Genomic DNA, 25,419 nt, shown 5'->3' on the forward strand with positions numbered 1-25,419 from the left:
GAGCATTAAGTGCGGCTTCGAGCCCATTAATGCTATTATAATGTAAAAGGCTACCTACGCGTTCCTCTCGTACTCTCCTTCTCTATCCGCGTGTAGCCGTAACACGAACCTGCATGTACGATGCTACGCGCATTCGATGTTTATGGCGAAAGCCAATAAAAATGAAGGGAGGAAACTTTGCCAGCCTTAGATCTCGCTTATCGTTCGCATTACGTTCAGGCTACCTGCATTATAAACTCATTTCCGATAAATCGGCCCAAATAAAAACAGCCGCCGAAGCCTGCGCAAACCGCTTCGCTCTTTCCCACCACCTCTTTCCGCCTCTTTCTTCGCCTTCCACCGCGTTCCTCCGCCACCATGGGGCCCGCGTTCTCCGAGTCCGCCGTCCAAATCCGCGGAGACTCGCTCTGCTGCTCTCCGAAATCCCGATGGTGCGCCTCGTTCCAGCCGGTTGACCCGTGTTCCCCGTGTTCCGGGTGCATCGGGTGCATCGGGTGCATCGGGTGCATCGGGTGCGTCGGGTGACGCGGGACGCTCGTGCACGGTCTAGATAGCTAGAGGAAAAATAGAGATAGCCGCGTTCGAGGCTCGATAACGAACCGAAACGATGGGCGAAATTTATTAGGGACTGGAAACCGGTTGGCGAGGGTAAAATACCACTGCAAATTGCGGATGGGGAATTATCAGTAGCAGCTTGTAAGCACGAGGTAGGATCCTTCGGCTGGTATGTCCGAGTATCGATCGCGCGTGAAAATGATTCTGGTCGTTACAAGCAAATCGAACGCTGTTACATGATCACTCACAGCATCGAACGTGCCGAAGTGTGGGCTTGTAGGGATCATTAATGCAGCAAGGTCGGTGAAAGGAACGAGAGCTCTGTCCTCCTCCGTATCCCTCTGGCTCCGTGTCTCTCCGTCTCTCGGTGTCTGCGTGGTCGTACATATAATCCGATTCAAAAATAACCCAGCGATCCCGAGCGCCCAACCATCCTCGTAAAGCGGCATCAGCGACACCTCGACAGCCGTGCCCTCTAATTGCCGCTACCCCCGGCTCCGCGTCTAATTTTACGCCGTTTACCCCCGGCCGTTCGCCGATCCTCGCGCCCAGCCCCGAGATCCTGCTGCCGAGCTTCCCGATACGCCTTCTGGAACACCTTGTATCGTGCGTCATTGCGTGCGAATGTCCGATTCTAGTTCTATGAAGGTACAGTGGCTGACATTGATGTCCGGTGAACGGGTGCTCGATCGCGATTTTCGCTCCGGATTTCACCGCGGCCGCGAGGCGCCGCCGAACCATTCGGTGTGTCTCCTTAAACCGACATTTTCCCAACTCTGCGTCGACAGAACGCGAAAATCGGCGCGATTCGGGAAACTCGTGAACGCCATCCAGTGAAAACGACGGGATTTTCTTACCCGTTCGACGAATCTAGTCGAATCTTGTCTAGGAAAAGCGCGGATAACGCGGCGGCCATTGCACTGCGCGACGCGAGTCCGATCTCGGTCGGTAAATAATTTTCGTGGACTGTGCGTGTCCGAACGGAGGAGACGTTTGACAAACGGGCGTGACGTAACGGGTGGCCGGATAGTCCTAAGTGGCGAGTAAAATCGACTTTCTGGTCGCAGATCATTCGACACGAGGAGGAGGAGGAGGAGGTGGAGGAGGAGGAGGTGGTGGCGTCGGAGGAGGAGGAGGCGTCGAGCAAGCTGCCCCGCAGACAAGTCCTGCGAGCAGCACGAGCAGCTCGAGCCAGGTGAATCAGGCGAGCCTGCAACAGGTGAGCCAGCAAGCTCACCAGCAATCGGTACCGCCACCTACTACCACGACACCTCGATCCTCTCAAATGGGAATCTCGACGGAGGAGGCGAGAAGCGAGGAAGAGAGCAACCACCCTAGAGCAGCGCCGACCAGCCCCGAAAGCGAGACCGAGGTCGACGACTTTGCACCGAAGAGGAAGCAACGCAGATACAGGACCACCTTCACCAGCTTCCAGCTGGAGGAACTCGAGAAAGCTTTCTCGAGAACTCATTATCCCGACGTGTTCACCAGGTACGTCCAGTTTCTACGGATCCTCGAGTAGCGGTAGCTCGATAACAGAGCGGCCAGAGAGGATTCGCTAGGATATACCTATGCTTCTAGCCGGAAATACGGAATCTCGTCGGGGTCCTTTTTTCGCCAACCACGCGTACCTTCGTTACGGATGCCGATAGGGAAGCTCGCGTAGCTCCTGGGTCTCGGGTCTGCGCGATAGAGGCGTCTAGTCGGGTTTCCCGTCTAACGGGATCAAGATACGCTGGGAAGTCGCGGAGCCGGCTACTTTAGCTCTCGTCTAGCCGAAATATTCCGCGATCATCTTCGTCATCCGTTCCCTTCGAAAATCCTCGAAAATTCGTGAGTTTTTAATGGACCCAGGCGAATTTACGATCGGATGTACAGGTAGGCCTTGAGTCGGGCTCGTAAAACAAACCCGCCGCGTGACTTGTGCTCGTGACGTCGTTCGCATCACGCTCTATGTCTATGTCTCGCGAGTCTTCTCTTCTTCCTCCGATCGCTCCCGCGGGAATTCGATCGACGCCTCGCGATGTCGGGATACTCGCCGAGGAAACGGGTTCTTCTCTTCTCTCTGCCTCGATCGTTCCTTCGGGGATTGCATCGACTGTATGGAATCCGTAGAATCGTGGAAACTTGACTCGCCTAGCTATCTATCATGACCGGTGTCCTCGGCGCTGGTGTTCGACTCGTAAATTCGCCAGGTCTCGGCGTCAAAAGCGTGATTTCGCGTTATTAAGTTGCCGGCTGGATGGCGGAGGGTAACGTGCCGGCAACGGGGTGTAGCGCAATCTATCTGGGCTGCTTTTTCTCTCGTCTGCTTCTTTTTCGTCGTTGCTTCTTTCGTAGCGTGGAACACCCGGTAGGTAACTAATAGCGGTGTAATCGCTCGTAATAGGTCCGGTCCTGCGGCCACGGTATGGGTTCTCGTAATTAACGAAGGTGGAGGGGGTATGCAGAGGAGCCACGGCAGGTATATAGCCACGGTGTACCATTGACAGAGCGAACGCGCGATCGAAGTTGGTCGGATCGCGAGTTTTTCTCGCGGTAGGTAGGTAGAAGAGAGGTAGGTAGGTTAGGTAGATTGGTGGGGATTAGGTAGGTAGGTAGGTCGGTAGGTAGGTAGTAGATAGGTACCCTAGGACGAAGAGAGACGGCCGGAGAGGATTGGACGGGCGTGCAAGGAATATTTGGCAGCCGTAACGCACGGGATACTTGGAGTAAAAATTTCGAGGGCTATCTTATTATGGTCTGACCGGGCAGACGAGCGGGTCCGGGCTTATCGAGAAATTCCGAGTCCGGACTCGCGTTTCGAGATAAAGCCTAATGTCCGTGGCATCTCGTCGTCGACGCGAAGTCCCCGTTCGGCTCGGCTCCACTCGGGGTCCAACGGGTCCGCTCGGAAAGCGTCCAGGCCGATCCCCCGACGGTTAATCTCGCAATTTCCGCGGCGAGCCTAACCGAGCTAGATCGCGGCTCGATAAAGAAGTCGATCGATTTTTACCAGCCACTTTACCCCGACTACGTAATCCATCGTTTCCTAATCGTGCATCATTTCCTCCTCGCGTCTGTTGCTTCTCCATCTTTTTGCCGTTTTCGTATAAATTAATCTCCCTTCCCCGTCCCTCTCTCTGCCTCTCTGGATACCGCGTCGGAGTATTAATTTCGCACTAATTGGATTTTATGGTCGCTTAGGTTTATTGACTAGCCGATCGGGCGGAGGTAGAGGTGAGCCTTGCTCGATCGCGATGCATATTCATTAGTCGCTTTTACGGAGAAGCGCGTGCGATTGGCTCCATCGAGTGCGCCACAGCGAGTGGTCCCCGTGGTCCTCGTGGTGTCCGTGGCCCCTGGTAGCCGGTAGCTAGAGACATCCTCGGCGAATTTTCGAAAGGCTTCGAAAATCCTGGCGAAAGACACGGAAGGGCGCTGTTCGGGGTGTCCCCGGTCGATCGATCGATCAAATCCTCCGAATCTAGCCGGCGACGAAGCCAGTCCAGATCCCCGAGGACGTTGTAAGCCTTCAAACGCAGCCACTTACTTTTACGAGCTCTTAAGATCTAATTTAGATTAGAATCGTGTGGCTCGAGCTACCGTGCCTCGACTAATCATCCGACGGAGTTCTCCTACCAGCCCCGGTGGGTAGCTCGCTATTGGTTTTCGCTTTTTTTCTCTCCCGTTTGGTTCTCCATCGCGAATGATCGCGCGCGGCCCGTGGGCCGCAAAGGGCACGGGGAAAAGGTGGTAACGCGGATCTCGCAGCGGGTTTTACTTATAAAATTTATTATCGTCCGCTCTCAACGTCCGCCCGGGAAGATCCACCTGTTCCAGAGGGCAGAACACGGTTCCCGGTAAATCATTCCGAAGAATACCTTTATATCCGTGGGGTGGGTCGGTGGTGAGTTTAATAAGGATGATTGTTTCCAGTGATCCGTGGAACGGAACCAGTTCCACGGACCTCTGGCTGCCTCCTCGATCCTGTCCTCTTCGTCTCGGCCACCTTCCTCCTCTCGGCCCCCTTCCCGCTGCGCCCTGCCCCGGCTTGTAACTTCTCCTGTCATTAATCGACCGACGAGTCATGCTCCCGATTAGAAATGCCGCCAGCTTCGTCGGTCCGTTATTCGTTTCTTGGCAAATGAGATTAGTGGCCCTGTGATCGCTAATTAGAACCACGCCACGCTCCGAGATCAACGCTCGTCCGACGCTCTCTAATTTTCCCTCTCGTTCTCTTATTCTTCCTTTCGTTACGCGAACATAATCGACGATCCCGTTGCGCTTCCTTTTATTTTCTCCCTTAATTCTCTCTCTCTCTCTCTCTCTCTCTCTCTCCCATTCTCTTCCACCGTTTTTCTCTCGGCCCGGTCCCCGCTTCGATCGCGGCCCCGAATTTTTGTTCCTCCTCTTTCTCCTCCGCCTTTAATCTCGCTCTTAGAAGATCCCCGTCCATCGATCCAGCCGATCGGATTCCGCTTCCTTTCCACGATTCGCCGGCGAAGCAACTCGCGTATCGAAAAAGAAACGCGTGCTTTTCTCCGAGAGATTCGTTCGCGGTTCGATCGACGACAGTGTGGCTAATCGGTAATTGGCCCTTCACGGCGTACGCGTGTTAAACACATATTACGCACGCATTTCGCACGCATTACGCCACTCGGCTACCGACTTTCCACCGTCTCGCTTCATCGCCAGGATTATTCCCTCGAGAGGGCCCTCGGTGCCAGGATCCTCGTCGCTCCTGCGGCCACTTGCAGCCACTTGCGGCCTCTTACGGCCTCCTGCGCGTTTTAATTTCCGCCCGTGGCCGCGCCGCTGTCCCAATTACGGCGGATCAATTTCCGCCCGGTGCACGCGTTCCTAGGGAAAGTAACCGTCGCGCTAGAAGTCGAAATAGTCCTTAATGCCGTGTCATTCCATCGGTAATTGCCGTTTCGAACGCAACATTCTAGCAGCGGCCGAGACGTATGATTTATACCGAGATTAATGGCGAATTCCGAGGGTTGTTCGTTGACCAACCCGATCGTTAGAGCGGAGATGGATTGCATCGCATTATGCACGGATATTACCTTGTAGCTACCAGCTTTCCTATGGTCTCGCACGACACACATCTCGCTGCGCGAGCGCGATCAACGATCCCTTATCGAGCGGATAACGCGGCTCGAAGACGCGCGAATATTCCGCCGATATCCGGTTGCCGATCCAGGATCACCTGTCGGTCGGAAGGGAGCAGAGATCCTCGAGGAGCGAACAGGATCTCGCGAGTTTGCGGCGAACGGGGGAACCCGATCGCGTGGTAGGTTGATTAAACGCCATTAAAACGGCTCCATTTTTCGCTCGCCACTTCGAAATTTCCGTGTACCGTGGCAATTAGTCGGTCAACGAACGACGAGGATCGTGGAGCTGATACCTTCGTGCGGTATAGTTTTCAATTTTCTTCTCGATAATTCTCTGTTATTTTCGGTACTTTGTCGTAGCGGAGAATTGCAATCGATTCGGATAAATATTCTTGGCTAATTATTTCGGTAATGTAAATGACGAGATGTCGATGACGACTGGGGAATTTATAGGGATATTTAACTATGCGTTGGAATTAACTGGATCACGTGTCACGTGTCGATTAAACGTCGTTGAAGGAGGCTTATTTTTCACTCTAGACTTTGAAAATTTCATATAGGCATCGGATACCGGTTACTCGAGGAGTCGTTGAGAAGAGAAGGATGCAAAGTACAAAGAAATTGGAAAATGTCTCATTTTTCACTCTCAACTTCGAAATTTCCGGTTGCGGATGCAATCCGTCGACTGACAAACGACACTTCGTAGTATACCGATCATTCAAACGGTAAAAACAGAGCAGAGCTGGAGGAGGTAGCAAGAAACTCGAGAGTTCGAGGTTTCGAAACAGAAATAGGATAACTGGATCGCGCGATACGTCTATTAACCCCGTTAAAATATTCACTTTTCATTTTTAACTTCGAAATTTCTATCGACGCGATCGATCAACTGGCAAATTACGATTCGCGACATACCCATCAGTTAAGCAGTCAAAACGGAGCAAAGATGGAAGAAATAACGGGAGGAACTCGTAAATCTGAGCTCTGAAGAGAGAAATAAAAGATCTCGATTAATCGCCACTCTCCAATCTCGACATTGAAATTTCCCTCTATCGATACAATCGATCGACTGACAAACGACTCTCCTTGCTACCGATACCGATCGGTTAAGCAGTAAAAACAGGCAAACATGGTAGAAATGACGCGAAACTCGAGAGTTTGTGCTTGGAAAACAAAGGTAACACAACTGACTCGCGTGGTGCGTCGATTAACCGCCATTAAAATGGCGCATTTTTCGCGCTCGATTTCAAAATTTCCGTCTATCCTCACAATCGATCGGCTGACAAACGACTCGCTGTATCGTTCCGATCGGTTCGCCAGCAAAAACAGAGAAAACACGGTAGAAATAATGCGAAACTCGCGAGTTTGAGGTTGGAAAACAAAGGTAACACAACTGTCTCGGGTGGCGCGTCGATTAACCGCCATTAAAATGGCTCATTTTTCGCGGTCGATTTGAAAATTTCCGTCTATCGTCACAATCGATCGGCTGACAAACGACTCTGCGTATGATATCGATCGGTTAAGCGGCAAAAACAGAGCAAAGATGGGCGAAATAACGAGAACGTCGGGAGTCGGTGGTTCTAAAGGAAAAATAACGTAACTGGCTCGCGTGGTACGTCGATTAACCGTCATTAAAATGGCGCATTTTTCGAAATTAAAATATCCCGCGACAATCGTTCGATCAGCGGCCGGCGACAATGCCGGGCATGTTAAACAATAACGATTAAGGTTGCGCCACTCGGGACAATCACGAACTCGCCGGTGCACGGCGGCTGGCTGATTCGACCTCCGAGGTTAATTAGATAATGTAATTGTCCGGCAATTACTCGAATTACTCGCGCGCCAAGCCTCTCTCGGCCACATCGCGCACGCCACTCTTTCTCTCTCTGTCATCCGCGCGCGCCCGGTGCTCCATCTTCCTCTGCCCTCGCCTTGGTATCCCACCTATCGTTCTTCTCTTCGTGCCGACGCATTATGCCCGTGTACCTGGCCTGCTCGAATAGAGAAACACGTACGAAACACGTACGAAACCCGTATAAAACACGTATAAAACACGCACGAGACACGCACGCACGAAAAGAACAGGCCTGCGTCGCAAAAATGACCAACACTCGCTCGTGTCTGTCGAACAAAAACACGAGATATCACAACCGGCTATCAGCCAGGGCTATTAAAGTGCTAATTAAAGCGCGACGAATGGGATAACTTGTCATATCTCGATCGCCGTTTCGAAGCACCCCGATCCGAAGCCCCTCTTGTCCGTCATTCCAGCTGTACGTACCAGCGGTTCGTATTTAATTCTTCGGGTGAAAGGATCGTTGGAAAAATATTCGGAGCTTCTAGGAATCTTCGTTATCCTTCTTTTCATTTGTATCGAAAAATTCTCACCTGCGCCATTGCGATTCCTCCGGGTCTCGGGGTCGTTTGAAATTTCCTTGCGTTCCTAGTCAATGAGACGAATTTTTATGTTATGGTAATAGGAAACGTTTATTGGTATTCTTCTAGGAATCTCCACTCTCCTTCTTTCCACTTGCATCTAAAAATTCTCACCTGCGCCATTGCAATTTCCCCACATTTCAGGATCCTTCGAAATTTCGTCGCGTTTCGTTATTGTGAATCTAGTCAATGAGACGAATTTTTCTATTATAGTAACAGAAAATGTTTATTGGTATTCTTCTAGGAATCTCCACTGTCCTTCTTTCCACTTGCATCGAAAAATTCTCACCTGCGCCATTGCGATTCCTCCGGGTCAAGGGGTCGTTCGAATTTCGTCGCGTTTCCTCGATAATTTTGATCTCGTCGACACAAATCTAGCCAATGAGACGAATTTTTCTGTTATGGTAACAGGAAACGTTTATTAGCAATCTTTTAGGAACTTCCACTTTCCTTCTATCCACTTGTATCGAAAAATTCTCACCTGCGCCATTGTCATTTTTCTAGGTTTTAGAGTCGTTCGAAATTCGTCGCGTTTCGTCGCCAATTTCGATCTCGTCATCGCGAATCTAGTCAATTCTATCGTGAATCTTCTAAGTTGAAGTTGTAGGATGTACGATTTTGTCAGAGGTCTACATCTAACGAGATTTCGATTTCGAGGCGGATATCGGTGGAACGATGCGATATAATTAAAAGGTTCGCGTGGAAATGGCTCTTGTTAGTGGTCGATTCATGGCTTTATATTGGGATATGAAAATGATCTCGGGTCGACATTCGTATGGTAATGTTATGGTATCAATCGCCTGCGCTGCTCGCGTGTCGCGATTAAGTACGAGAGATTACGCGTACGTAGGCGAGGTAACAGCGAGTTTAACGCTTCTCTGTTCGACGAGACATGCACTGGCAACGATCAAAAATCGACGAGGAAAGTTGAAGCGTTAACGCGTTCGCGTCGCATGACGCATCTGTGCAGCGTTTCAGAAGTATGCCCTGGCCCAGAAATTCCGATTATCTTTACCAATTTTTCGTAAATTCATTAGCAACGAAGTCACGATCTGATACATTCGCGTGGTCCACCCTGTATATACGTTATTTTCAAATTAACGCTGATTTTGTCATAATCTACACGAGCTTCTTCAAATATTGGATTGAAGATTCTGCGTTCAGAGGTGTCAGTTACCTCGCTCAAGTTTTTCTATATTTCTTTTGATATACGTGTCGTTGATTTTTCAAAATTTTCTATTTTATTTCCTTGGAAACTCTTTCATTTTCGTCTTTCCAACTTGCAGTCGATTGACAGGTCATTTGACCGGTCGTGGTAGGCTTAGCGTTGAAGCATTGATTGTCATGCTGATCACGTCTGACCAGAGATTGTTTCTCTGATGAGGCCATGGTGATTGTCAGTGGTGTCGATACTCGGAACATTGGACAAGTCGGTTAACCATAAGCGAAATATTGTTAGTATATCAAGACAAGAAGTAGCTGTACAAGAAGCTAATTAATCGCGACATTCGTGTTCCCATATTTTCATCGTGGCAATGTGTCAGATGCATTGCAAGTGCTATTTTAAAATCGTATACTTTTATTTCTTTATTCGTTACCTGTTTGTATATTAATATTAATGGTCAATGTCAATTCGAAAGCATGGGACCACGGTGATCATCGTAAAGAAAAACGCACTATGGAGGACACGGTCTCCTGTAATCGTGTTTCTTATTATTTTGTCATTACATGCTCGGAATAATGAAAATACTCTTGCAGCCTCCTGTATGCAGTATGCAAATACAGCTTGGCAGTCAATGCGTTCCACGACTATTTCTTAACTTTCGATTTAAAATTCCGCATTCGAAATAACCGCTTTAGATACTCGACCACGTGATTTGTCTTTCACTATACGTCTAATTAATTCTTCGATATTCCCTCTTATTCAATTTTCTGTTCTCTTACTTTCAGCCAGATGTCAATTTAATCACTCGTGGTAGATTTAGCGTGAAACGACTATTTTTCAATTTCCAGTTCAAAATTTCACATTCGACGTTACCTTTTTGGTCACTAGATCATGTACTTTATCTTTCGGTATACGTCTAATCAATTTTTCAATGTTCTTTAACATTCGTATTTTCTATCTTTAACCATTTGTCAATTCAATCACTCGTGACAGATTTATTAGGTAACGACAATTTTTCAACTTTTGATTCAAAATTCCGCACTTAACGTTGCCATTTTGGTCACTAGACCACGTGTTTTATATTTCAGTTTATATCTAATCAATTTTTCAATATTCTTTAATATTCGTATTTTCTTCTAACTTCGTCCATCTGTCAATTCAATCATTCGTGGTAGGTTTGACATGAAACAACTATTTCTCAACTTTCGATTCAAAATTTCGCATTTAATGTTACCATTTTGGTCACTAGACCACGTGTTTTATATTTCAGTTTATATCTAATCAATTTTTCAATATTCTTTAATATTCGTATTTTCTTCTAACTTCGTCCATCTGTCAATTCAATCATTCGTGGTAGGTTTGACATGAAACAACTATTTCTCAACTTTCGATTCAAAATTTCGCATTTAATGTCACCATTTTGGTCACTAGACCACGTGATGTATCTTTCAGTATACATCTAATTAATTTTTCAATGTTCTTTAACATTCGTATTTCCTTCTAACTTCGTCCATCTGCCAATTCAACCATTCGTGGTAGGTTTGGCATGAAACGACTATTTTTCAATTTCCAATTCAAAATTTAACATTCAACGTTACCGTTTTGGTCACTAAGATCATGTACTTTATCTTTCAGTATAGGTGTAATCAATTTTTTAATGTTCTTTAACATTCTTCTTCTCTCCTCTTTTCATCTATCTGTCAATTCAACTACTCGTGGCAGGTTTGGCATGAAGCGACTATTTTTCAACTTTGGATACAAAATTCCGCATTTAATGTTACCATTTTGGTCAATGGACCACGTGCTTTATCTTTCAGTATAAATGTAATCAATTTTTCAATGTTCTTTAACATTTATATTTTCTTGTATCTTCAACCATCTGTCAGTTGAACAACTGGTGACAGATTTATTGATAAACGGCAATTTTTCAACTTCTAATTAAAATTTTCGTATTCAAAATTACCATTTTGGTCACTCTACCACGTCTCTTATCTGCAGGTACATATCTAATCAGTTTCTCAATGTCCTTTGACATCCTTCTTCTCTTCTCTTCTCACCCATTCGTCACGTCGACCACGCGTGCTCTATCCCCGAACGCAGCGCACAGGTGCCATTTTTTCGGCCCAAAACGTACTCGTCACGCTTATGCGTCGCATCGGCTCTCAGTATCTCTGAAAACTACAGGGTGTGCTGTTGTTTCACGGTATGGTAGAAACGGTTGCGAAACCGCGGTTCCGTTCTCGCGGCGGTCCCGAGGCTGGTCTCGGCCGCTCGCTGTTGCGGCAACGGATAGCGCGGCGTATCGCGAGGAAACGCTCGCGTTTTACTTCCTCTCTTACTCGCGCCTCGTTCGCACGGGCGTTATTAACGCGAGCCTCGAGCTCGCCGGAGGAAACGAGCGGTTTTACGATACAAATATGCCTGACGTCACCGGCGCGCGCTCGTTCAGGCCCGAGATGGATGAGCCTGTTAAAAAATTACGCCGCGATAAATTGCACCGGAGGATTTGTGAAAGAAGTTGCACAAGCCCGCGGAGTCGAACGTGCGACTAATCCCGCGCGAGGCCTGCCTGTCGGCCAGATACCAGCCGCATTTCCCATGGCAAGGACACCGAAGAAGGGGAGACACGTAATAACAACGATACGCGAATCCAGGGTAACCGAGTGAACGGCGGGTGTAATTAGGGACGCCCGTCTAACCGCGAAATTTCGTGATCTTATTAAATCCAGAAGGACGTTCGCGAGTGTTGCCGGGGAAAAAGGGAAAGGCTGGATTATTATTACTCACAGGCCAAGGTGCTCGCTCGGATCTCCACCGTTCCTCGAGATTCTCCCGACACGTCCGTCTCACCTGTGCAACCTCGCGAATCCACGTGGACGAGTACAACCTGTCGATGCGATTGCCCATCGGCTTACCGATCTCGTATCGGCTTGCCGATCCCTCTTTTCCGTACCGCGAGACCAGTACACGCGTCTGTACGAGGCGCCTTGGGTGCCTCGGGTGCCTTGGGTGCCTTGGGCGCCTTGGGTGTCTTGCATGGAGCGATAGGAGAAGCAAAGAACGGAACGCAGTGTGCGATTGAACGATCATGCGAATAAAATTGGCTGGGTGCCTTGCATGGGGCGATATGAGTAGCAAAGAATGGGATGGAGAATATGATAGGACGATTATGCGAATTAATTCGGCGCGAAACAAGCGGATTTTGAATTTTATTCCTAGGAATGGAGAGTATGGTAGGACGATTATGCGAATTAAATATCGGCGCGAAAGATGGGGATTTTGAATTTTATTCTAAGACAAGGAGGGTGTGATAGGATGATTATGCGAATTAAATGTTAGCGCGAAAGAAGGAGATTTTGAATTTTATTCTATGACTAGGAGAATATGATAGGATGATTATGCGAATTAAATATCGGCGCGAAAGATGGGGATTTTGAATTTTATTTTATAACAAGGAGGGGATGATAGGACGATTATGCGAATTAAATATTGGCGCCAAAGAAGGAGATTTTGAATTTTATTCTATGACTAGGAGGGTATGATAGGATGATTATGCGAATTAAATATCGACGCGAAGGAAGCGGATTTTATATTTTGTGCCTTAGAACAGAGAATATGGTAGGCCGATTATGCGAATAAAATATTGGCGTAAAAGAAACGGATTTTAAATTTTGTTCCTTGGAACGGAGAGTATGATAGGACTATTATATGCTTTAAATATTGGCGCGAAAGAAGTAGATTTTGAATTTTATTTCTTGGAACGAAGAATGCAGTAGATTGATTATGCGAATAAAATATCGGCGCGAAAGAAACCGATTTTAAATTTCGTTCCTTGTAACGGAGAGTATGGTAGAGCAATTATGCGAATAAAATACCGGCGCGAAAGAAGCGGATTTTAAATTTTCTTATCAATCGACGGGAAATTTCAAATGTCTTTTAAGTGGATGGAATATATATTTGATAAAGAAAATGCGAGATGAAGAATAAATTGCGTGTGAATTAAATATTCGGCTAATCAGGCCACTCGTGCAATCAAGATTCGCATAATCGGTGTTCGGCTAATTTCGGTGTATTAAAATTCAGTGGTACGATATTATCCGAGCACTGTCGATTGTGTGATTATAACACACGAGGATTTATTTTTAATTCGCGTGCAGACGAGCTTAAGCACAGTAATCTAGAGCGGAATTCAAGCATAGACGCGTACGTAGATAGAGGAGGTCACCAGTGATTGGCACTCGATTCGCCAGTGGCGCCGTGGCGGCCAGCGGTGATCCGCGGTACCAGGGCTATTTACCGTGAAAGCATTTACTCTAAGTAGATCGTGGTAATTAAATAACCTCGTTCCTAATCGCGCAAGCACCATTTAATACGCATTGTGATAAAGAAAGCACTTATTCCGATACTGTGAATAAATTACACAGAATTAGTTCGATAGTCAACGCGTTAAAACAAACTTTTACGACAATTAAACACAGTTTAAGCGAACTGTGTTAATTAAAAACTAACATCCCTGTGTCATAAATTTAATATTTAAAACTCTAGAAGGATAATCTATATTTAAACAAATTTTAATCACTGCCCCGTATTGGAAAATAAGGAAGCACCCTCTGCTATTTGTCGACAAAGTAAGAACAATTTATTTAAAAAAAAATGGATAATTTTAATAAAATTGATCAATTTTATTAGCCAGCCCAATAGAAGGATCCGACAGTGAATTTAAAAAATGAGATTGATAAAACGAAATGAGGAGATTGGATTTTTGGGATATATTTCGCGCGAACATCTCGTCGGTTCTATCGCGTAGCACGAAATTCTTCCGCATGAAATTTCGTCGACCCGATTTCGTTTGCAACGAGAAGAGGAATCACGCGAAAGGATCGAGGCCAATGAATGGCTGAATGTCTGTGTTATCCGTGGAAGGTGAAAAGGAGAAGTTTGACGATAAAAACGGCATAAATCAGAGCCCCGGTCGATCTCGGAGAGTTTGCCAGAAAGTCCCTGTAATTTCGAGCGGGGCACTAACTGAAACGAAGCTCGTGTACTCAAATGCGCCTAAACACGAAATTGAAGCCGGGCTGATCGGGAAGGCAGCTACGGCACAGCAGCAGCAGCAACAGCAGCAGCAGCTTCTGTGCGCGATATAATCACCGAGATTTCCTTGCGATTTCGTGGAACATCTGGGCAATTTGCGTGCGAGATGAGAAACCCCGCAGGCCGTCCAGCGAGACAGCGTGCGGGATTCGCTTTTGCCACGGACACCGATGTAATCGCCGGTCAATCCTTTTCGGCTCGCAAAAACCCTAGAAATCGAGAAACCAGGGGCTTCCGGAATTTCGTTTCGGCCTGCCGAAAAATCCACGTCCCGATTTTTACCTTTGTCCGCCGATCGCGTAATAGAAATTCGAGGAATCGCTTAGAAAAAGGTAAAATGGTCCCTATGTCTTTGTAATTATCACAGGTATGTTCGATTAATTGAAGAAACAGGACAGATTCCAAAATACACGTTCCGATTTTTGCCTTTGTCCGCCGATCGTGTAATAGAAATTCAAGAGATCGGTTACAAAAAGGTAAAATAGCCCCTGTGTCACTGTTATTATTACAGGTATGTTCGATTAATTGAAAAAATAGGACAGCTTCCAAACTACACGTTCCGATTTTTGCATTTATCTGACGATCGCGTAATAGAAATTCGAGGAATCGGTTAGAAAAAGGTAAAATGGCCCTTATATTGCTGTAATTATTATAGGTATGTTCGATTAATTGAAAAATAGGACAGCTTCCAAAATACACGTTCCGATTTTTGTCTTTGTCCGCCGATCGTGTAACAAAAATTCAAGGGATCGTTTACAGAAAGGTAAAATAGCCCCTGTGTCACTGTAATTATTACAGGTATGTTCGATTAATCGAAGAAACAGGACAGCTTCCAAAATACACGTTCCGATTTTTGCCTTTGACCAACGATCGCGTAATAGAAATTCGAGGAATCGGTTAGAAAAAGGTAAAATGGCCCTTATATTGCTGTAATTATTATAGGTATGTTCGATTAATTGAAAAATAGGACAACTTCCAAAATACACGTTCCGATTTTTGCATTTATCTGATGATCGTGTAATAGAAATTCTAGGAATCGGTTAGAAAAAGATAAATGGCACCTGTCTCGCTGTAATTATTATAATTATGTTCGATTAATTGAAAAAACACGATAGCTGCTAAAATCCCTATGTTGATTTTCGCCTTTACATAACGATCGCGTAATAAAAATTCGAGAAATCGATTGAAAAAGTAAAATGGCCCCCGTACGGAGATAATTATTGTAGGTATATTCGATTAATCGAAAAGACATGGAACAGATTCCAAAGTCTCCATCTCGATTTTGCCTTTTGCATAACGATCGTGTAATAAAAATTCGTTGAATCGATTGGAAAAAATAAAATGGTCCCTGTATGGATATAATTATTGTAGCTACATTACTTTAATTGGAAAAACTCGAGAAGATTTCAAAATTCCGGTGTTCAATTATATACCGAGTACACTGGATTAATTGAAAGGCGCGAAACAAATTTCCAAATTTTTATATCCATTTTTGCTTTTATCCGTGATTTTTGAAAGCATACACGATAAATATTAACGACGATACTCGCGTTTTAATTCTAAATTTTGTTAGTTTCTTTTATAATTCTTCTCGACCCTTTATAATTATCTACGTATAATTATGTAAATATCTCTACAATTCCCGTCGTACATAACCTTCTGTACAGCATGTTGGACACATTTTAATTATCGCGTATCTTATTAATCTTGCATATCATACATAAAACAATTATCGGGAACAATATTCTCTTGCTAACCTAATTAATTAATTAAAAATAGCCTTAAACTTCCAAACCATTTATTTCGATTACCTTAACCTCGTCTAATAACGAGTCTAACACGCCGTGAGTTTTCCATACCAAATCCCATAAAGGTAAATTACACTCGCATTAAACCAAGCTTATAATTAACATATTTTAACATTCGCAAAATTCGCATAAATCCCCCAAATTCTTATAACATTAATTAAATGTTAATAATAACATTAATAAAATTCTTGACGTAAATAAAATATGCACAATTTTCCATAGTTAAATCATAATTTAATTACGCGATTAAAATTCACTTTCTTAATTCATCGTTATCCCCACCACTGCCAATTTCGACAGATTCGATATCAACCGAACCTAACCTAAAACTCTCCAAACTTTACATACTCCATAGTCTCGAGCGTTCTAAACGACATCGACCACACTCCCATCTTCGCACAGCATCCAAATTTTACACGTTTTCTCCTCGACGACGTATCACGCGTCCTGTATCCCACGTTCTCTCGGACAACTGGGAAAAATGAATATAAGGAAAATAAGGAGAAATAAAGGTGGAACGAAGATTATTTATGGCCGAGAAGGCGAGACGGAGGAGTGGAGGAGAGAAGCGAAGATCATCCGTTCCGTTGCGGAAATGCAGATCGCTAACGATTTCGTTACATAAACCGCTGCGTTCTTTTTACGATCGTGGCTAATAGCCGTTCAATTTATCGCGAATAATGATATGCGTAATACCGCGTTGAAACACAGTTACACCCATGTACCTTCGCTAAGTACGCGGGAGCGAGATAGCATCTGCTGAGGGCAGCGGTGAATAATTATGAAAACGCCACAATGCGTTGCACTGGTCGCCTGTAATTTATGCGAATGGCAATCGAATTGAAAATCACACGTGCTGTGGAAGATGTAACGCGTATTAATTGATACCTCGCAAACGTTCTAATTAACTTAACGAACGGTATGATTATTTCTGTTAAGCGGATTTCTTGGCTTCATTACGGCCATCTATCACGACACCTAACCGCTTAATTCTCTTAGGCGATTTAATCGCGTAATTCCGACGAAAACATCGCGCGTCAATCGCGGAATTGATTTCACGAGCGAGATGATAAGGCGCGGGCGCGCATGTCGGGTGGTACGTCGTGTAACGAGACTTGTTTCACGTGCGAGAGAACAATCTTATGCTCGGGATGATTGCTGTGGGAAAGAGGCAGTCGCGAAAAGAGAGAGAGGCAGGGGAGTACAGTGTGGGACAAATTATTAACTTCGTATGTCCATTTTGTAATTGATAATAATCACATTATTAATGATATATACTGTAATGGTAATGTACAATAGCTCAAAGATTTATAAAGTAAAGAAGTACAAAAATAATAATAATTAACACCATTTAATTGATAATTCAATTGATAATAATCACGCTATTTATGATATATACTGTAATGGTAATTTACAATAGCTCAAAGATTTATAAAGTAAAGAAGTACAAAAGTAATAATAATTAACATCATTTAATTGATAATTCAATTGATAATAATCACGCTATTTATGATATATACTGTAATGGTAATTTACAATAGCTCAAAGATTTATAAAGTAAAGAAGTACAAAAGTAATAATAATTAACGTCATTTATGAAAATTGATTTACAATTCAAGATGTATCTTTTATGATAAATTAATTATATAATTTCATCATACTAGATGACCGTTTAAAAGACTCATACGATACAACATAAATATAAAAGATACGTGTATAGTACATCACGTTTGCTGCATAATGCAATGAAAAATGAATCAAGATGCTAATTAGTAATTAGTAATTGCAAATAGTCATGTGTTCGTCAGAATAATCTGAAGTTAATATACTTTTGGGACGAGTCTACGCTCTTGCATCTATTTCTTGCGTCTGTCTCACTTTATCTCGTTGCTTTCTTCGCTTTCTTTGTCACATGGTGTTCTATGACCGGGCTAATAGGAAGGGATCAGTTCTACCAATAAGGGAAGCGTTTTACTCTACTTCTGCCATGATGTCAGAAGGGTTGGGCTGATGGCGATTCGGTCCTACAAGTTTCTCAGATGACTTCTTTTCGGCAACGCATAGTAGGGAATATGGATTAGCGGAAGAAAAAGATGTTAAATTCTAAAATATATTTCTCACGAGCTAAAAGGAAATTAAAAATTAAGTGTACTATTTCGTCGTTTCTTTACTAAGTTCAGTCACTTTTTGTTCATTTACGCATACTGTACACTCGTACCGTACATTTCAAAAATCTCGCGTGCATTCCAAGAACTCGTTCGTACAGGATAATCGTTCTAAGTATTCTTCCTCCTACGGTAATACACAGGGGGCCCAACAACGGTGGTATAATCAGGAAGGAGGTGATTCTACGTGAAAAAACAAATCGAAAATGAAGAATAAAATTTTTTCATTCGAAGCTTCGTTGTCGAGGAAATCGACTTTGAATATTCACAGAGCACGCTGGTATAACGGTGGTCCATCCGCCTTAGGCAAACGCGTACTCTGTGAATATTCAATGCTGATTTTCTCGACAACGAAGCTTCGAATGAAAAGATTTTATTCTCCATTTTCGATTTAGTTTTTCGTGCAGAATCGTCCTTCCTCGGTTATATCACCGATACCGATATATCGATGATCTATCCATCTAATTGTAAGCTAGAATTAAATGCATCCACACTCGGTGAATATTCAAAGTTAATTTTCTCAATAACGAAGCTTCGAATGAAAAAATTTTATTCTCCATTTTCGATTTAGTTTTTCGTGCAGAATCATCCCTCCTGGGTTGTGTCATCGATACCGATATATCGATGATCTATCCATCTAAGCCAGAGTTAAGTGCACCTATACTCGGTGGATATTTAAAATTAATTTTCTCAATAACGAAGCTTCGAATGGAAAAATTTTATTCTCCATTTTCGATTTAGTTTTTCGTGCAGAATCGTCCTTCCTCGGTTATATCACCATTACCGATGTATCGATGGTCTATCTATCTAATTGTAAGCTAGAGTTAAATGCATCCATACTCGGTGAATATTTAAAATTAATTTTCTCAATAACGAAGCTTCGAATGGAAAAATTTTATTCTCCATTTTCGATTTAGTTTTTCGTGCAGAATCGTCCTTCCTCGGTTATATCACCGATACCGATATATCGATGATCTATCCATCTAATTGTAAGCTAGAATTAAATGCATCCACACTCGGTGAATATTCAAAGTTAATTTTCTCAATAACGAAGCTTCGAATGAAAAAATTTTATTTTCCATTTTCGATTCGTTTTTTTAACACAGAATTACCTTTTTTTCCGGTTGTAGTATCGTTGCTGAGTCACCCTATACAATAGTATATGCTATAATACTACTATTTTGTAATTGTCGTGCAATTTACTCACATCGATATTGATTAACGATCATCTCACGATCATTTTTCTCTTCTGCTTTCAGAGAGGAGCTAGCCATGAAGATCGGCCTCACGGAAGCACGGATACAGGTCAGTAAGTCGTACATACGTCAAGTTAAATACAAATAATTCTTTCATATTTGATGCTCAATTTCCGAGCAAATCCAATTCGAAGATCAATTCCTGGCGCCCGAGGCGCGGCTCTCTGCCATCATTTACACGAATTATAAATATTAATGACCGTTATTAAATTTAAATCACCACAACTAGACACGGAGTATTTAAATATCGCGATCTTTCCTCGCGCAAACGTAAAAAGTGTGATCGCGATATATGAAATATTAAAATGTAGCCATTTCTTGTCGTCATGAGAAACATCATCGAGTTTGTACTGAGGCAGCATCTCGGTCGCCATTTTGCTGCGGCGAGCAAACTAAGGATGCCCGAGTGTCATTTTTCTAAACGAATAGAGAGAAATCGAGACAACGATAACAAAATTCTTCAAGGCAAAATCCTTCTATCGGCTCCTGGCAGGTGAAATATTGCCAGTCAAATCGGACGATCGTACGACGATGCCATCGTTCACCTCCTATTGAATTTCCTACTTAACACGTTGATAATGAGAATCCTCAGTTGCACGTGACATAGCTGGCAATCGGTCACGAGAAATCTTATTTATAGACATTTTATCCCATTTTTACTCGTTTTCCAAACAACAATATCCATCATTTTCACCACACGCCATGACACAAACGGAACCGATTTATCAAATATTGTGTAACGAGACTAAATCATCGATCCCGCGGATTTTTTCTACGCCAATGTATTATCATTATCAGAAGGATCAAAGTAACTTGTTTTGGATTTCTTATCTCCGAAGTGATTGAACATATGCAACTTCTTGCACGCGTCTTCGCAGATTTAATATTAATTTTTATTCCAACGAGTATTTAATTATCCGTACTCATTTATTTTCAGCGTGTCACTTTAATTAATATCTTTCGTGTACGCTTTATTTATGCATGCATTACGAATTGGTAATTCCAATGTGAAGCAAGGAAAAATAAAATCCCGATTAATTTTCATTACGCGTGCATTCTCAGTCGATAATTCCAGTGTCCATCGAACACTTAGGTATAGAAAAATAAAATTTGCAAAATACCGTTTCGATTAATATCGTCTCCATACATTACTGATCGGTGGTGATACACAATCCGTTAAGAAACGGAAAATAAAATTGGACAAAACCTTCCACATCGAATCAATCAAGATCCAAATGATAATTTTTCAGTTTTTAGTTGAGAAATTCGAGGTTGTCACTTCGGTCGCCTGTCTTTACGATTTTTCTTTTAATATAGATATTATACGATCAATTTCTAAATATCTCCTCGTGTTTCAGCTTTTCTAAAGTTGTTGGATATTACAATGGAAAGTTGGTTGTGGTAATAAAATGAATAATTTGGTAGTGAGATAGTAATGTATTCTGGATCATGCAGTCTTACAGACTAGTGACGTCGATCGTCAAAAAACAAAAGCACAACGTCTCCCGCTTATCCCACCATCATGCACTCTTACAGACTAGTGACGTCGATCGTCAAAAAACAAAAGCACAACGTCTCCCGCTTATCCCACCATAGTCATTCCTGATGTAGCAAATAGACACAGATGACGACGTTGCCATAAATCCTGATTCTTAACAAAAGTCATACAAAATCTTCTGCAAAGTGATACGCAATCCGTTAAGCAACGGAAAATAAAATTAGACAAAACCTTCCACATCGAATCAATCAATATCCAAATGATAATTTTTTAATTTTTAATTGAGAAATTCGAGGTTGTCACTTCGGTAGCCTGTCTTTACGATTTTTCCTTTAATATAGATATTATACGATCAATTTCTGGATATCTCCTCGTGTTCCAGCTTTTTCAAAGTCCTGCCCTTTTTATCTCTTCGTCTACCGGTCATTTCACCGGTCATGGTCGGTTTAGTGTTAAAATTTCAATTTAGCAGATCTTATCGAGACACTCGTTTCTACCAGTTAATGTCAGTTTTCTGTTCAAAAGTATCATACATCGTAATAAACGTGAGTACTTATTCCGATAAAATCAGATTTTAAAATTCCCACTTAAAAAGCAGATTTCATCTTAATTCTCATGGCGAATAAATTTGCCAAGGGATTTATAAACTTGTGTGGAGAAGATGAAGTTACCTATCCGTGCACGAAAATCGGTCCTTTCTCGTTAACGATTCTTCGCGATTCTTCGCGAAGCTCCACTGCTACTTGTCAGAGAAGAGCACTGGAAGTCGTAATCGTGACTTCTGCGTTGATCTCTGAGAGGAACGTCGAGAGGAACCGCGAAGGGAAGCGGAGAGTAAATCGTCTGCGTGACATCGGCGTCGCGTTGGCAAGCGGAATGCGTCGGTAAAAGTTGGGTGCCCGAACAACCGGCTAATTCGCTCAATTAGTTTAATTTATTCCCGGTATTTACTCGCTTTTGCCCTTCCCTCTTGGCCACTCGCGCGCCTCTCGCCTCGCCGGCTTTGCCCTCCTCGGCCATCCAAGGCGCCCACTTACGCGTGTCTTTCTCGCGCAATGAAAGTCCACACGGCTCGGTACTTTTCATTATACTTGCAAATACGTCCGCGTCCACCGCGAATCCACGATTTATTCGCACTTCCAAGTTATTACGCGAGCACACGCCACGTTGGAGCGTCGTTAACCGAATGACACGCTGCGGAGCACAGTGGTCTGTGGCGACTAAGTTTCGGGAAAGGTCGCAGGAACTCGCGAGATTGCTGCAAAATGGCGGCTAGTTGTGGTCGCGATCGGTACCGACTGAGCACCGATCGATAGGTAATTTGGATGAGGAAGGGGAGAGGAAAGTGATCTATACGTTGGAAATTTAAAATTAGGTTAGAGTGGAGTTCTGCAATATTTGGGAAATCTTTGTATTGAAATTTTATATTTGGAGTCTATTCTTCTTCTCTCAGCTGAAATTTTATATTTGGGAGCCATTTTTGTGTCTCTTCGTACGAGGCCATTTTTCTTCCACGTAGAAGTCTATACTTGAGACCACTTAGTCTTTCAGTAAAAATCTCGAATTTGGGTTCTCTTCCTTCTCCAGCATCTAGAATTCTATTTTTAAGATATTTTCTTCCTTCCCATTCCTTGAAAATTTTACATTTGAAATTCACTGTGCTCTCTCATCTAAAATTTTATATTTTGAAGCCATTTTTGTGTCTCTTCGTTCGAGACTATTTTTCTTCCACGTAGAAGTTTATATTTGAGATCCATTTAATCTTCTTTTTCAGTAAAAATCTCGTATTTGGGTTCTCTTCCTTCTCCAACATCTAGAATTTTATTTTTGAGGTCTTCTCTTGATTTCCTTTCTTTAAAAATTTTATATTTGGTCTCCAGTCTTCTTGTCCCACTTAAAATTTTACATTTCAGGTCCACCGTTCTTTTTCTCTCGACTAAGACAATACATTTGGGGTCCTCTATTCACCCTTACCTAAAATTTTAAATTCAGAGTCCACTCTTCCTTCTCCAGCATCTAAAATTCTGTTTTTAAGATATTTTCTTCCTTCCTGTTTCACTAAAAATTTTACATTTGAAATTCGCTGTGCTCTCTTATCTAAAATTTTATATTTAGGAGCCATTTTATTGTCTCTTTGTTTAAGGCCATTTTTCTTCCATGTAGAAGTCTATGTTTGAGGTCACTTATTCTTTGCTTTCAGCAAAAATTTTGTATTTGGGCTTCTTTTCCTTCTCCAACATCTAGAATTTTATTTTTAATAAAATTAAAATAATCTTCTCTTCCTTTCCTTTCTTTAAAAATTTTATATTTGGTCCCCAGTCTTCCTTTCTCATCTGAAATTTTACATTTCAAGTCCACCTTTCTTTTTCCCTCGTCTAAGACAATACATTTGGGGTCCTCTATTCACCCGCACCTAAAATTTTAAATCCAGAGTCCACTCTTCTTTCTCCAGTACCTAAAATTTTATTTTTAAGCTATACTCTTCCTTCCCTTTCACTAAAAATTTTACATTTAAAATTCGCTGTGCTCTCTCATCTAAAATTTTATATTCGATATCCACTTTTCCTCCTCTCTCGCTTAAAATCTTCTCAGTCCCCTAAAATTTTATACCTAACGTCCAGTCTCCCTTCTCTCTCGCTTAAAATTTCATATTTAAAGCCTAGTCTCTTTCTTCTCCCATTTAAAATTTTATATTCGGTCTCCAGTCTTCTCTCCCACCTGAAATTTCACATTTCGTGTCCAACTTTCTTTTTCTCTCGTCTAAAACAATATATTTGGCGTCCGCTATTCTCTCTCTCCCAAAATCTTATGCTCGAGACCCACTCGTTTCTGTCACCTAAAATTTTATTCTCAACGCCCAGTCTTCCTCCTCTCGCGCATAAAATCTTACAGTCGCGGTCCATTCTTCCTCGTTCCTCCGAATCCGGCGCGAAGAACCGATACCAAAATGGCGATTCGACGAGTACTCGCGGACCTCGCGTCCGAATGTTCAGCCATTTAACCGTGTCCCTGGATAATTTTGATCTACGCTCTCGAATACGGAATATTTCACGGGATATTAATTTCTGGTCTATCGTAAAGCGTAATTATTTAACGACGAAGCTCGCGTTGGAGGGAGCGCGCACGCTGCGGCGCGAAGGATCGGAGGAAGAGAGCCGATGAAAGGGAGGAGAGACAGAGAGAGAATGCAGCCGGCGTCCGCGTAATTAATGCGGCACGATTAAGCACGAAACGACTAGGTTCCGGCGGCGAATCGTGGTTACGTTTTGTTTTAAAAGCCGCAAGTCGGATGTTTAGCTCCCTGCTGGGGGCAATCCTGCTCACCGTGGGGGGTCCTGGCACCCGACCCCCCACACCCCATCACCTTTAACTCTCCATACGCCTAGCAACGACTTTGCATGTTCCACCGTGTGTCCGACGGCATCCTTCCACTCGTTCCGTGTCCAACACGCGCCTTTTCCGTTCCTCTTCTCGTCTACCATCCAACCTCTGGTCCAGGTTACGCAATCTCCGCTGGCGATTGCTTCCTTTCATCCGTTTCTCCATCAACTCGCAATCGAATCGGGGGAAAAGGGACCCCGCTCTTTCTGGAGGATATAGTTAATATACTTTTGCCTGGTCACGTGTTCTCGCGAGATAGTCAACTTTTACTCTAGAACTACCGACCTGTAACGAGCAGTTGGATACACCGCGTATACGCAAATAATAATTATCGGTAATTATCGTATATACCGGAAATTATATTTGAACCTTTGCGCGTGCTACTTTTGACCACTATTTCAGGGATGGCTAACTTCGTTATACGTGTAGTATGTATGATCGAATATTTTCCTTTTTTTCTCGATAATGCGTCGCGATTTACCTGGTTAAGGCTTGACACTTGATACGTTCGAAGTAATCGGTGTCTCGTGTAAATACTAATCGTTAATAATGAGGAGAGACTATCGAACCAACGTCATATTTTATTCGTTCGTTTGCGTGTTGAAATCGCTTCGCGATCAATTTGTTGACACTTTCCGGTGTATGTAGCAAGAAATGTGAAAATTAAATCGGTAAAATTGGGAAATATTAGATATACGATATTAGTCGAGAAATAACGATGGTTCCTAATATGTATAGCAAGAAGTCTGAAAATTAAATCGGTAAAATTAGGAAATATTATATATACAATATTAATCGAGAAATAACAATGCTTCCCTATATATATAATAGGAAGACCGAAAATTAAATCGGTAAAATTGGGAAATATTAGATGTACGATACTAATCGAGAGATAACGATAGTTCCCTATATATATAGACGAGAATGTGAAAATTAAATCGGTAAAATTGGGAAATAGGAGATAT

At 43.2% G+C, this 25,419-nt stretch overlaps 1 protein-coding gene across 1 annotated transcript in view; it reads left to right on the forward strand.

The window, feature by feature from the left end:
- Positions 1-1,629: 1,629 nt before the first annotated feature.
- LOC108555068 (homeobox protein aristaless) overlaps positions 1,630-25,419 on the forward strand; it is a 34,718-nt gene continuing 10,928 nt past the window's right edge. The window contains exons 1-2 of the mRNA XM_017910562.1: positions 1,630-2,046; positions 19,579-19,624. Of these exons, the coding sequence (XP_017766051.1) occupies positions 1,841-2,046; positions 19,579-19,624 (252 nt within the window). The 5' untranslated portion in view covers positions 1,630-1,840. The remainder of the gene's footprint in view (positions 2,047-19,578; positions 19,625-25,419) is intronic.

The sequence above is a fragment of the Eufriesea mexicana genome, unplaced genomic scaffold (genome assembly GCF_001483705.2).
Source record: "Eufriesea mexicana isolate 0111107269 unplaced genomic scaffold, ASM148370v2 scaffold106, whole genome shotgun sequence".
NCBI classification, from domain to species: Eukaryota; Metazoa; Arthropoda; class Insecta; order Hymenoptera; family Apidae; genus Eufriesea; species Eufriesea mexicana.